The sequence below is a fragment of the Phacochoerus africanus genome, chromosome 2, assembly GCF_016906955.1.
Source record: "Phacochoerus africanus isolate WHEZ1 chromosome 2, ROS_Pafr_v1, whole genome shotgun sequence".
Lineage (NCBI taxonomy): Eukaryota > Metazoa > Chordata > Mammalia > Artiodactyla > Suidae > Phacochoerus > Phacochoerus africanus.
In genome coordinates this window covers 232,165,169-232,178,337 of record NC_062545.1, presented here as the reverse complement: position 1 = coordinate 232,178,337, position 13,169 = coordinate 232,165,169, and the positions used below count along the sequence as shown (strand labels likewise).

At 33.9% G+C, this 13,169-nt stretch overlaps 1 protein-coding gene across 5 annotated transcripts in view; it reads right to left on the bottom strand.

Moving 5' to 3' along the window:
• The window catches only part of VPS13A (vacuolar protein sorting 13 homolog A), a 272,751-nt gene that overhangs the window by 201,997 nt on the left and 57,585 nt on the right, over positions 1-13,169 (bottom strand). For 4 of the 5 annotated variants that reach the window (XM_047767800.1, XM_047767801.1, XM_047767802.1 and 1 more), the window contains 7 exons: positions 11,963-12,090; positions 11,671-11,777; positions 9,315-9,486; positions 7,734-7,796; positions 6,850-6,976; positions 5,907-6,001; positions 5,415-5,557 (listed from right to left, as the gene is read on the bottom strand). In XM_047767800.1, the coding sequence (XP_047623756.1) occupies positions 5,415-5,557; positions 5,907-6,001; positions 6,850-6,976; positions 7,734-7,796; positions 9,315-9,486; positions 11,671-11,777; positions 11,963-12,090 (835 nt within the window). Of the gene's footprint in view, positions 1-5,414; positions 5,558-5,906; positions 6,002-6,849; positions 6,977-7,733; positions 7,797-9,314; positions 9,487-11,670; positions 11,778-11,962; positions 12,091-13,169 lie in introns of those variants that run through there. The other variant, XM_047767804.1, reaches the window with a different exon arrangement.

Genomic DNA, 13,169 nt, shown 5'->3' with positions numbered 1-13,169 from the left:
TTCCCTAATAACTTATAACCTTGCCTTCTTCATCTGATATGAAAACTGGGAGGGTGCTTTTTGCTGACACAAATGGGTTGATAATCTTGATACCCCAGTGGGGAGGAAAAAACCCTAGTTTCAGTCAGTGTGGACATGCTCCTCACTTGGTGGCCAGGTTCGATTCTCAGCTTTGGCCGCTTTAAATCTCCTGTAACACTTTAAGTAACACGGAGTGAAGCTTTTAATGCCTCTGGATCATCCACCCACCCACCCAATCCTTTCTGCCTATATATAGGTCACAATAAACTTCAATAAAGTGAGTTGCTTGCCTCACTTTTTGATCTCAAAGTTTTCTCTCAGTTCGGAGGATATTATTCAATATCTCCACCTAACAACAACTATTTAGATAAAAGTATAAAAATCAGCATTTTGTTTGTGTTTCTAACTCCTCTTTCTATTTCCTCTAAGATTTAAAGAAAATGTATAAAAACAATCATAAATCCAGGTTAACAGGTATGCAATGGATAAAGATGTAATTTATAAAAAAATAACATAAAAGAGAAGTATCTAACTGCAGAGGAACAGTTTTTGTAGGTTACTGAAGCTACAGTGGTATCAATTCAAACTAGACTGTCTTAAATTTAAAATGTTAATTGTAATTATATAAAAAAATGTTAATTGTAATCTCAGTGGTATCCACTAAAAAAGTGACTAAAATATACACAGAAAGAGAAATTAGGAAGAAATAAAAAAGAGGATGGAAAGTAAATTTTTATGGACAAGAACACTGCAGGGTATACAGAAGCAGAAATACAACGCTTTACACATTAGAGTCATATGTTATAAATCAATACTAGCTCAATTAAAAACAAAATAAACTAAAATAAGTAAATAACTCTTGGAGTTTCCATCGTGGCTCAGCAGAAATGAATCTGACTAGCATCCATGAGAATGCAGGTTGGATCCCTGGCAGCCTTGCTCAGTGGATTAAGGATCCGGCATTGCCTTGAGCTGTGGTGTAGGTCGTAGGTCGAAGATGCAGCTCAGATCTGGCATTGCTGTGGCTGTGGTGTAGGCCAGCAACTACAGCTCCAATTGGACCCCTAGCCTGCAAACCTACATATGTCCTGGGTGCGGCCCTAAAAAAGACAAATAAATAAATAAACAAGTAACTCTTCAAAATCAAACACAAAATAAAGTAAAACTGGAGGAGCTGGAGTTAAGGGAGAAAAGTATAAGACATTAGGTAAACAGGTAGCAAAATGGCAGAAATCCTTCCCTACCAGTAATCATTTTAAATGTCAAAGGGAGCAAACTCAACAGTTTAAATAGAGAAAATGGCACAGTGTACAAAACCACAACACTATATACAGTGCTATCTACAAGAGACTCACTTCACATCCAATGACACAAATGGATTCAAAGTGAAGACAGAGAAAAAAGAAAACAGAAAGATAGAAGAAAAAAAATTCTATGCAAATAGTAACCAAAGAGAGCTTGAGTATAACATGTAAAATAGTCTTTGAGTCAATGGATCAAGTTAAATTAATTTGACTAATTAAATCAAACTAATCAGTCTATATGTTGATTAAAAGGGTAAATTCATCAAAGATACACAATTATAAACATGTATGCAAACATCAGAAATATATAAACCAAAATATATAAACCACACACGGACAGAATTAAAGGGAGAAACAGACACCTCTAGGCTAACAGAGACTTCATTAACCGATCCTCAATAAAAGCAGAATATCTAGATCAAGGAACAATAAAGTAACAGAGAAGATGAACAACATTAAAAATCAATCAGACTTAACAGACTTACACAGACTACTCCATCCAACAACAGCAGATTATATAATTCTTCTCAAATGTACGCACATGGAACATTCTCCAATATAGACTCAACAAACTAAGAATAAAAGGAAACTTCTCCAACTGACAAAAGGCATCCAAAAAAGCCCACACTTAACATCATACATAGTGGTAAAAGACTGAACATCTCTCCTTAAGTTTAGCAACAAGACCAGTAGGCCCATTCTGATCCCTTCTATTCAACACACTACTGGAGGTTCAAACCAAGGCAATCAGGCAAGAAATAAAAGAAAAGGAATCCAAACTGGAAAGGAAGATGTAATACTATCTCATTTGCAAATGGCTTGGTAAGTTGAATAGAAAATCTTAAGGAACTGACTCAAAACTACTGAAAATAATTAGTTTATTAAAGTTACAGGGTACAAAGATCAACATATAAAAATCAACTGTATTTCAGAGTTCCTGTAGCGGCGCAATGGAAACAAATCCGACTAGGAACCATGAGGATGTGGGATGGATCCCTGGCCTTGCTCAGTGGGTTAAAGATCTGGCATTGCCGTGAGCTGTGGTGTGGGTTGCAGACACGGCTAGGATCTGGCGTTGCTGTGGCTATGGTGTAGGCCAGCAGCTGTAGCTCCGATTAGACCCCTAGCCTGGGAACCTCCATATGCCATGAGTGCAGCCCTAAACAAGACAAAAAGACAAAAAAGAAAAAAAAAAATCAACTGTATTTCTATATTCCTGTAATAAAGAATTCAAAAATAAAATTAAGAAAATGATTTTACTTAGAACTCATGAAGTTCATGACACAGTACCCCAAAATCTTGAATATTTTAAGCTGAATAAGTTCGAGAAAACAGTAAAAGTAGGACGCTCTGATATTCAGCCACCTCTCTCTCCTTAAAGAGGATATAAAACCTTCATGTGAGTGGTGCCTTCCATATACCTAGAGGAAAGGAGCATCCTTATCTCCAAAGACAAAGGGACACTGAGAAGAATCCTAACAAACAGGGCTTGTGAAGTTTCCCTCAGTATATTACACTTACCTCATACTATTTAACCTACCATATTCCTCCACAACTGTCTACTCTTCATCAGGCCTAGCATAAAAACACTCAGGTCTAACTGGTTCTTTGGGTCTTCATTTCCTTATGAAGGATGCTCTGTCAACATAAAACTTACACAAATCTGTATGTTTTTCCATTATCAATCTGTGTCTGTCAGTTTAATTTTCAACTCAGCCAGGGACCCAAAAGGGGTTGAGAAAAACTGTTTCCTCCCTTATAGCATGAAACACAATAAAACACATGAGAATCAATTTAACAAAAGAGTTGTAAAACTTATACTCTGAAAACTATAAAATGGTATTGAAATTAATTAAGATCTAAATAAATATAAAGAAATCCAATGTTCACAGACTGGAAGACTTAATACTGCTTAGCAGTCAGTACTCCCAAAATTGATCTACAGGCTCAACACAATCCTTATCAGATCCAAGCTGTTTTTTTCTGGCAGAAATATAACAAGATGATCTTAAAATTTAGACAGAAATCAAGACAGTATGCTACAGGCAAAAGCTTAGTCATAGAGATCAACAGAAACAGAATTAAGAGTCCAAAAATACCACCACCTCCACTAAACTCATTTTCACAAGGGTGCCAAGATCATTCAGTGGGGAAAGAATAGTCAACATATGGTTCTGGGAAAACTGAAGCATCTCATGAAAAAGAATGAAGCTGAACTTCTATCTCACACCATACACAAACATTAACTTAAGATGGATCATAGGAATTTCTTGCTAGCTCAGTGGCATTGTCATTGCTGTGGCATGGGTTCAACCCCTGGCCCAGAACTTCTGCATGCCACAAGCATGGCCAAAAAAAAAAAAGGGATCCTCAATCTGTATTTAAGAGGTGAAAGTAAAATTCTCTGAAGAATATTTAGGAATATATCTTTGTATCCTTGAGTAAGGCAAAGATTAACAAAATGAAATAAAAAATACATTGGACTTCATCAAAATTGAAAACATTTATGCTTCAAATGATTAAAAAAAAAAAAAAGGCAAACAAAATGTGGAGTTCCCGTCGTGGCACAGTGGAAACAAATCTGACTAGGAACCATGAGGTTGCAGGTTCAATCCCTGGCCTCGCTCAATGGGTTAAGGGTCCAGTGTTGCCATGAGCTGTGGTGTAGGTAGCAGAAGCGGCTCAGATCTGGCATTGCCGGGGCTGAGGTGTAGGCCGGCGACTACAGCTCTGAATCAACCCCTAGCCTGAGAACCTCTACATGCCACAGGTGCAGCCCCAAAAAACAACAACAACAACAAAAATAAAGGCAAATGAAATGTGATATATCCATACACAATGGGAGAAAAAAAGAGATTTACATCACTGATATATAAAACATTAATTTACAGCTCAATAATACAAAGACAACCCAATTTAAAAATAGGGAAAGGAATTTAATGGACAGTTCTCAAGAAAAGAAAATAAATAGCCAACAAACACATGAACAGATGCTCAGTATCATTAGGCATCAGGGAAATGCAAATGAAAACCACAGTGAGATACCACTTTACACTCATCAGGATGGCTATAATCAAAAAGATAGAGAAGTCTTAACAAGGATGTAGATAACCAGAAACCTCACACACTGCTGGTGGGAATCTAAAATGATGTAGCTGCTTTGGAAAACAGTCTGACAATTTCAACAGTTACCATTTGAGGCAACAATTTCATTCCCGAAATACACCCAAGAAAAATTAAAGCCTGTCCATACAAAATACTGTCCTTCAATATTCACGGTAGCATTATTCATAATAGCCAAAAAGTAGAAACGAACAGAATATCCACCATTTGATGAATGAGCAAACAAAATGTGGTATATCCATACAACAAAATATTATTAGGCAATAAAAGAATGAAGCACTAATTCATGCTTGAAAATAGCATGCTAAGTAAAACAAGCCAGACAGAAAAGGCCAATATTAATATGACATCACTATATGAAATGCCCCAAACAGACCAATTTTTAGAAATAGAAAGTAAATTAGTTGTTACCAGACACTGGAGAGAGTGAGCAATGGGCAATGACTGCTAATGGGTATAGTGTTTCTTCTGGGGGTTGTTAAAATACTCTGGAATTACATAGTGATAACTGTTGTACAACATTGTAAATAAACCAATGTGGAATTAGTATATAATACAGTATGACAAATAAATGAACTGTACAATTAAAATGGATGCACTGCATGGTATGTGAATTTGATCTTAATAAAGCTATTTTTTAAAAAGAAGATAAAATAAAGACATTCTCATATAAAAACAAAATTGTTAATGCTGTTTCTTTTTTATGGCATGGATTGCTGACATTTTTGTATTATTCTCTAGTGTCCTGCATGTTTCCTCATAATGAGGTTTTTTCTACTGAACATGTGGTTTTTTTTAACAATTCCAAGACATACATATTTATGAAAAAACTCTAAGTTCCTAAAAGTACAAAAGGATACATTAAGCCACAGTACTCTTTATAAAATACTTTAAGACTATAATCTAATTCCTAACCTCACAGCAAAATGCCTTCTTATAGGTAAAAGAAAATGAATTAATACTTACTTAATTGCTTGTGCTCCTGGTCTTTGCACAATCAAAGTGCTAAATTCTTCCACTACAATATCTAACAGCTCAGACTTTTGTTGTTTTTCTCTTAGAATAATAGACATACTTTTCAAGTGAACAAAAAACTTCATGGCTTCAAACTAGAGGATATTCAGAGGAACAAAATGAAAAAAAGATTTTATATACATACATACATATATATATATATATATATATAAACACAACAAATACTCCTAATCATATAGTTTATTCTTTCCAAAAATCAGAAAAATACCTCAAAAACAACTATTGATATATTAAAAGATCATACCACATAACAGTAAAAGGTAGAGGACAATTTTTCTCCCTACCATGGAAATTAAAAGAAATGCAGTATTTACAGACTCAGAGAAAGATCACAGAACAAGTCAGTGACATATATTTCTAAAAGCTTAAAAATAGTTATATCTATCATAAAATGTTCAGGTATAAGGCAAGAAAACATTTTACTGTTTTTGGCAAGGTTGGATCAACTGCTGTTTCACTATAGCCAATTGCTTCATATAATAAAGTTTTTTCTTCAGGCGTCAGCATTTCTTCAAGACCTACAAATCATAAAGAAGTGCTCTGTGTCCTTAACTGATAACAAGAAGAAAAAAAAATTCAACCCCGAATTTGAATGCTTTTAATAAATTAAATGCAAATTTTACTCTTTTTTATAGTACTTTTAAGAAATTATATTCACTGAATATTAGGATGGCATTGGCAATTTCAGGTTTATTCTACAAAATTATAAATTCATAAATAAACTTAGAAATATATATTTCTAAATATTTGTACTAAGCAAGTAATCACAAAAGAGCTACTTATATTAGGCACTTAATGGCACTGTGCTAGGTAACAAAATACTTAGTATACAATGCAGGTAGTAGTATTAATATCATAATTTCCCCTCATTTTAAAGAGGATAAAATTGAGGTTTAGAAAGCTTAAATAATTTGCCAGGGCCATGGTGACAATAAATGATAGATCCAGGATGTAAACCTAAAGCCCTAAGCCACCAAAGTACTGATCTTAAACAATTATCTTGCCAAGAAATAGTTTCAAAGAAAATTTACAGTAGTCTATACCCTTCTGGAATTTTTTATTTTATCTATTAGCATGTTACGTGCACTTACTAAGTCCTTTAGGCATAATGCTCTTTTGCAAGCATTAGTAAGATTTATAAAATGTATTTTATTTAATTATCTGACACGTATATTTATATATACATATATTTAATAGTAACTTTACTGATAATATTAAGAAATACGTATCATATGTACACATACTTACAATGTCTATTTTAATTAAAGAGAAAATTTCCTGCAAAACTTAATTTCACACCTGATAGTTAGCTACACTACCACAGCCTGTTGATTAACTCCCCCACTATAAAATGAAACGGACATACTTCCAGGTTTAACATCTGGTTGTTGTTTATGCGATTCTGACCAAGTCCATAGCCAGCTAAACCATCCTTTATTCTCCTCTGACTCTTTTGCTCCTTCTCTGTAAATCCTATATCCAGCTTTCTTTACCTAAAATGAATAAATACTCAAATAAATGACAAATTATCCTTTACATAAGTTACCTTAAGAAATAGGATGGTATTTCCAAAACTTATCTTAGTGTTTAAGTGTAAACAATAATCAAACTAATAATAAAACACAGTAATGGTGACATTAGCTAAATATCAGAATTTAGGATTAGCAACTACATAACACCAATATCTTACAAGCAACAATGATGGGGAAAAAAAAAAAAAATTGGCTTTTCACCTTTACATGAACTCTGTATTTGATAAGCCCAAATATTTAAAAAGAATTTTTTTTGCACAGAACCTGTCCGGGTTTAAACGGACATGGCAGGAGTTCCCACTGTGGCTCAACAGATCACGAACTCAACTAGTATCCATGAGGATGTGGGTTCGATCCCAGGCCTTGCTCAGTGGGTTAAGGATCCAGCATTGTAGTGAGTTGTGGTGTAGGTCGCAGATGTGGCTTGCATCCCGCATTGCTGTGGCTGTGGTGTATGCCGGCAGCTGCAGCTCTGATTCAACCCCTAGCCTGGGAACTTCCATATGCCACAGTGCAGCTCTAAAAAGCAAAATAAATAAATAAATAAATAAATGTGGCAAAACACTGCATCAAATTTTCTTATAATAAAGAGAAGAAAGTTTGAACCCATTTTAGGAAATATTATATCATAGCACAATACCAATAACATCACAGCATCTGCCAAATCATTATAGATTCTAGATTTATTTTTATTAATTGAAAGACAATCTGAAATTACCTCAACTTCTGCCTGTTGTCTTGCTATAGTTATATTAAACACATCCAAAGCCTTTTCCAGCTCCTAAAAATACAAATAAAATGTTTACAAAAATAACTTTATATAGATAACTTTAGTAATATATCAAATTGCTGCACTAAGGAAAAGATATGATAGGAAGCAGAAAAAAGCTCATCCATCAACATAACATTCCTGTTAAATTCTGAAAAGCAATGCTCATATATATACGTCAGCTTGGAAACTAGTAATGATGGAGTAACTTTGTGAACAAAGAAATCAGACACACAGTCATGCATGTAAGAGTTATGAATTTTACAAAATTTACAGATACCATCCTAAAAGATTATATACATGCACTGTTTAGAACGACTTTTATTTGGGTTCTAACTTTAGCTAATGCTAAGCCCATTAAGGTCACATTCAACTAAAAATTCATGTCACACTTCATATGTCATCATTAAGATATATTAAGTAGATCTAGATACACTCAGAACTCGTTTTTAAATTTTACACTTTTCAGCATTGTTATGGCTACTGAAATAAACTAAGGTAAGCTCAATCTTTCATCATATCTAAACAATATTTCTATGATTACTTTCGAGATCTTCATGCTCAAACCATTCTTTGCCCCCAAGAAAAGAAACAATGACCTACTATTACCTAGAAAATTTTACACAGGGTTCTACTGTGCAGGAGACATGTAGGGTTCAGATTAAGATACCTGTAACCACCAAAGCAGAAACACAAGCATTCCTAACAGCCTAGGTCTTCACAAAGTCTCTTACTTCAAAAATAAAGATAGAACTAAAACTCAATCTATAGGGAGTTTTCAATTGGAAACTGGCCTGGATTCAGAATTTCAAGAAACTAACTTCTCTTAGACTTCCTAAGCTGTACGTACCTTACCCATCTGTAAAATAACCACTTCTAAAATAATGCTAAAAAATTAAGACTAATATTTAGAGAACTCCAAGACAGATAATCAAATGTAAATTTGCTAGTAAAGACCAGAAACACTTTAAGAATTAGGAGAAAAAGAGCACTGTTTGGGCAGAAAATTCAAGATAGTTTGTACAAGAGATGGGACTTATGCAGAATTTGAGGGAGGAGTAAAACTGGAATAGGCAGAGTTGAGGAAAGGCAAATGAATGCATGAGCAGACTTAGTATAATTATATACATACAGAAGACAGGAAATGTATTTGATTAATGCACAGTTAGCTGGTAATGAATGGTGACAGATAACATAAGGCTTTGAAACCAACACGGAGAAGACTGGAATAAATATAGCAAACACTTTTAAGCTTTTAAAGGTTATAAATGTCATAGTAATGTGACACTTCAAGTTACTATATGCATAAAGCCGAATCTCTCCAGATAGAGAATAATCCCAAATTCCAAATGCTCACAGGAAAATACCACCAGAGTTTATATCATCCAACTGAAGTTAAGGAGTACAAAAAAGTCTAAGTAAAGGAGATAGAATGGTCAAAATCAGAACGAGTAAGTAGGAAGGATTAGTCACTAAAGACTGAGGAGTTAAGTAGTACAAAAATATTCGGTAATCTTTAAAAATGCTAACCTCCAAAGAGTTGAGAAGTTCACCAGATGGCTTCTTACTTGTTAGCTTTTTTTTATACAATTCTTTATATTGCTTCACTTTTTGCCTATGTTCTCTAATATACTTCCATGACCATATCCGTAAGCGGGGCCAAACATCTACTTCGAGTATACCACGTATAGCATAAACCCACCTGGTTCAAAAATAAAAACAAAAGCCCTACACTTAAAACACCTTCAAACCAACAATGCGAAATATAACTTGATAATGTTTCTACTCTAACAACATACATAAAATATAATACAGAAACTATGTATTGTGTTTAATACATACATAATACAGAAACTATGAAAATGGTATATTATTTAGGAACTTGCTTTTTTCCCAATCTTGTTAGCAATTAACAATTTATTATTTAATCTTATCTCTTTCCTAAGTGAAAATAAGCAAAATCATTGAATTTTGTTAAATACAGTTCTACAGAAGAACTGAAGTATTAACTGGCAACTAGTACTTCAATCACCTGAACAGTAATTAAAACAGTCAATTGAAAGAGTAACTGCAAAATCTAGAAACTAGACAAGAGCTTAATAACTAGAAAAACAAGATTTTTGAATTTTAAAAAGGGGTTGTACTTGAGACTCCCATATCCTTTTCAGTTTATAATAGATTTAATGTGCCTGATACCAAAGTTTGGAAAATATAAAAAAAATATAAAAAATGTCTTAAAAAATATATGTTTAGACAACAAACTGGAATATATATTTTTAATAACCCCAAAAATACACTAAATGTTTGGTATGCTAGTATTTCCAGGTATAAATTTATTATAAAGAATCCTTCAGGTGAATTTTACTAATATAATAAGCAAAAGCTATTACAAGTGTTTCTAGTCACGAATCATTCTATAATTTATATGAGCCCTTGAAAAGAGTATCTTGCGAGTTCCCTAGCGGCGTAGCAATTAAGGATCCCATGCTATCACTGCTGTGGCTCAGGTTTAATTCCTGGACTGAGAATTTCTGCATGCCCCAGACATGGCCAAAAAAAAAAAAAAGAAAAGAGAGAGAGAGAATATCTTTAAAAATTCTTGTAAAAAAAAATTTTTTGTCTTTTGTATTTTTAGGGCCACATCCACAGCATATGGAGGTTCCTAGGCTAGGGGTTATGGAGCTGTAGCTGCCGACCTACACCACAGCCACAGCAACTCGGGACTGGAGCCGCATCTGTGCCCTACAGCACAGCTCACAGCAATGCAGGATCCTTAACCCACTGAGCAAGGCCAGGGATTAAATCTGCATCCTCATGGATGCTAGTCAGATTCATTTTTTGCTGAGCCACGATAGGAACTCCAAAAAATTCTTAAAATGTCAAGAAATTCACTTTTATACCATATTGTTTAAATCTTAAAACAATGACGTTGAGCAATTCCACCTCTAGGTATTTATCCAAAGAAAATGAAAACATTAACTCAAAAAAATGTATATATGTATTTCCGTGTTCATTGCAGCATTATTTACAGTAGCCAAAATATGGAAACCTCATGTCCACTGATGGATAAATGGAATAAAGATGTGGTATATCTATACAATGGGATGTTATTCAGCCATAAAAAAAGAATAAAATCTTGCCATTTATGACAAGATGAATGGACACTGAGGGCATTATGCTAAGTAAAATAAGCTAAGCAGAGAAAGACAAATGACTGTATACTTCACTTATATATTGAATTTTTTTAAAAAAAACTCATAGATAGAATAGATTGGTTCTTGCTGAAGGCAGTGAGTGGGGGATGGGCAAAACAGGTGATGGGGATCAAAAAAACTCCCAGTTATAAAATAAATGTTATGGAGAAATAATGTACAGCTAATAATATTATATGCCATATTTGAAAGTTGCTAAGAAAGTAGATCTTAAAAGTTCTTATAGGAGTTCCCGTCGTGGCGCAGTGGTTAACGAATCCGACTAGGAACCATGAGGTTGCGGGTTCGGTTCCTGCCCTTGCTCAGTGGGTTAACGACCCGGCGTTGCCGTGAGCTGTGGTGTAGGTTGCAGACATGGCTCGGATCCTCCATTGCTGTGGCTCTGGCGTAGGCCGGTGGCTACAGCTCCGATTCAACCCCTAGCCAGGGAACCTCCATATGCCGCGGGAGCTTCCCAAGAAATAGCAACAACAACAACAACAAAAAAGACAAAAGACAAAAAAAAAAAAAAGTTCTTATAACAAGAAACATAATTTTCTAACTATGCATGTATATTAACTAGACTTACTGTGGTGATCATTTCACAATCTATACAAATATTGAATTATTATGTCATATACCTGAAACTAACAAATGTCAATTATACTTCAATTAAAAAAGTGTAAGGCCTATACCATTCTTTGGCATGGTAATGAAGAGGTACATCTGGTTTGAATTTCCTGTATGGTAGATTTTGCGTCATCATATCAACTGATTCGAGAAGCTCCATAAGACTGAAATACTGAAAAATAAAAAATTAAAGCTCATAAATGTTTCAGATTTAATTGTTTAAGATAAAAGTTAAACTGATGACTTTTTAAAGAAAATGTTATCATATACCATTATGAATTAGTGAAAAACATTTAAAATCTTAGCTCTTTTATCAAACTGTAACTCATCACTCAAATTCTCATTTAAAATAATCACCTGTGATTTATTAAATTCAATTGCTATGTCATGTAACTCAACATCCAGATTTATTTTCGGAGCAGAGAAGTCAAAATCTGATCGCCGATTCATCTGAAGTTTGCCATTAGCGGATATAGGGCGAAATACTGGAAAATAATACAAATTTTAAAAAATTAAATTGAGTTATTTTTCAAGAACCTCAAAGTACTAAAAGTATCACATTGAAAATGCTGATTTTCATTTCTTACATACCCTTTCTATAGTTCCCAGATTTCCATACTGCTCTGATTTAATCACATGAACTGTCACTTGGTATTGAAGACTCTTTTATCTTTTTCCTACTTCTAATTCATATTGTCTTTTGTAAGTAAAATAAAACCTAACTGAACTTTCCCTCAAAATAAGAAAATAACCCTTATAAGCAGGAACACTCTCTAAAAGGCAAAAGAGTCTAAGAAAATAGTTTCAATAAAAGTACAGTTTTAAGGAATGAATACACATTAGAAATGCTAAGGGAAAAAATATTTTATTTAACCACTGACATTAGTTACATAATTTTAATTTCTGAATTTTGGATCAGTGTCTCTGTATCCATCTGTCCCTGTTTTTAACTTGTAAAAGGAGAAGAGAGAAGATGAGAGTTTTCCCCAGATTAACTTTCTTGACTCAACCCATAATCTAAGATATCTCTCAATCCTTTGTTTTTAGTGCCAAAAAGAGTAAGAATAATGTACAGGGAGACCAGTAATAACAGAATCTACAAAGAGATCAACTATTAAATTATAAGCTAATTTGTATACAAACATAACATATTTCTTCTGTTTTAATCACCCCTTAAGGCACAGCACTAAATTCAAAATTACTTTTAATTTGAATAGAACAAGAAAATATTCATCAATAGACCAGTTAAATTGATAACAGTACATCTATACAACAGAACACCATACAAGTGAAAATGAGAAAAATTTATATGTGCATAAATGGAAGGATATCATAAGATAAAGTTTGAAAAGTATATGTATACAGCAGTAACATTGGTATTTGAAAAGTAAAATTATTCCTCTCTCCCAGCTTTACCTCTTGTTATGTACAAAACTATACCACCTACGATACCCTCTCTGGATACAATAATGTATACATCCCTGGGCTACACCTTCTCCTACCTCTCTGGGATTTCAGCTCGTGGCACCTCTAACTTCTTTGTGATTTCAATATACAAATGATC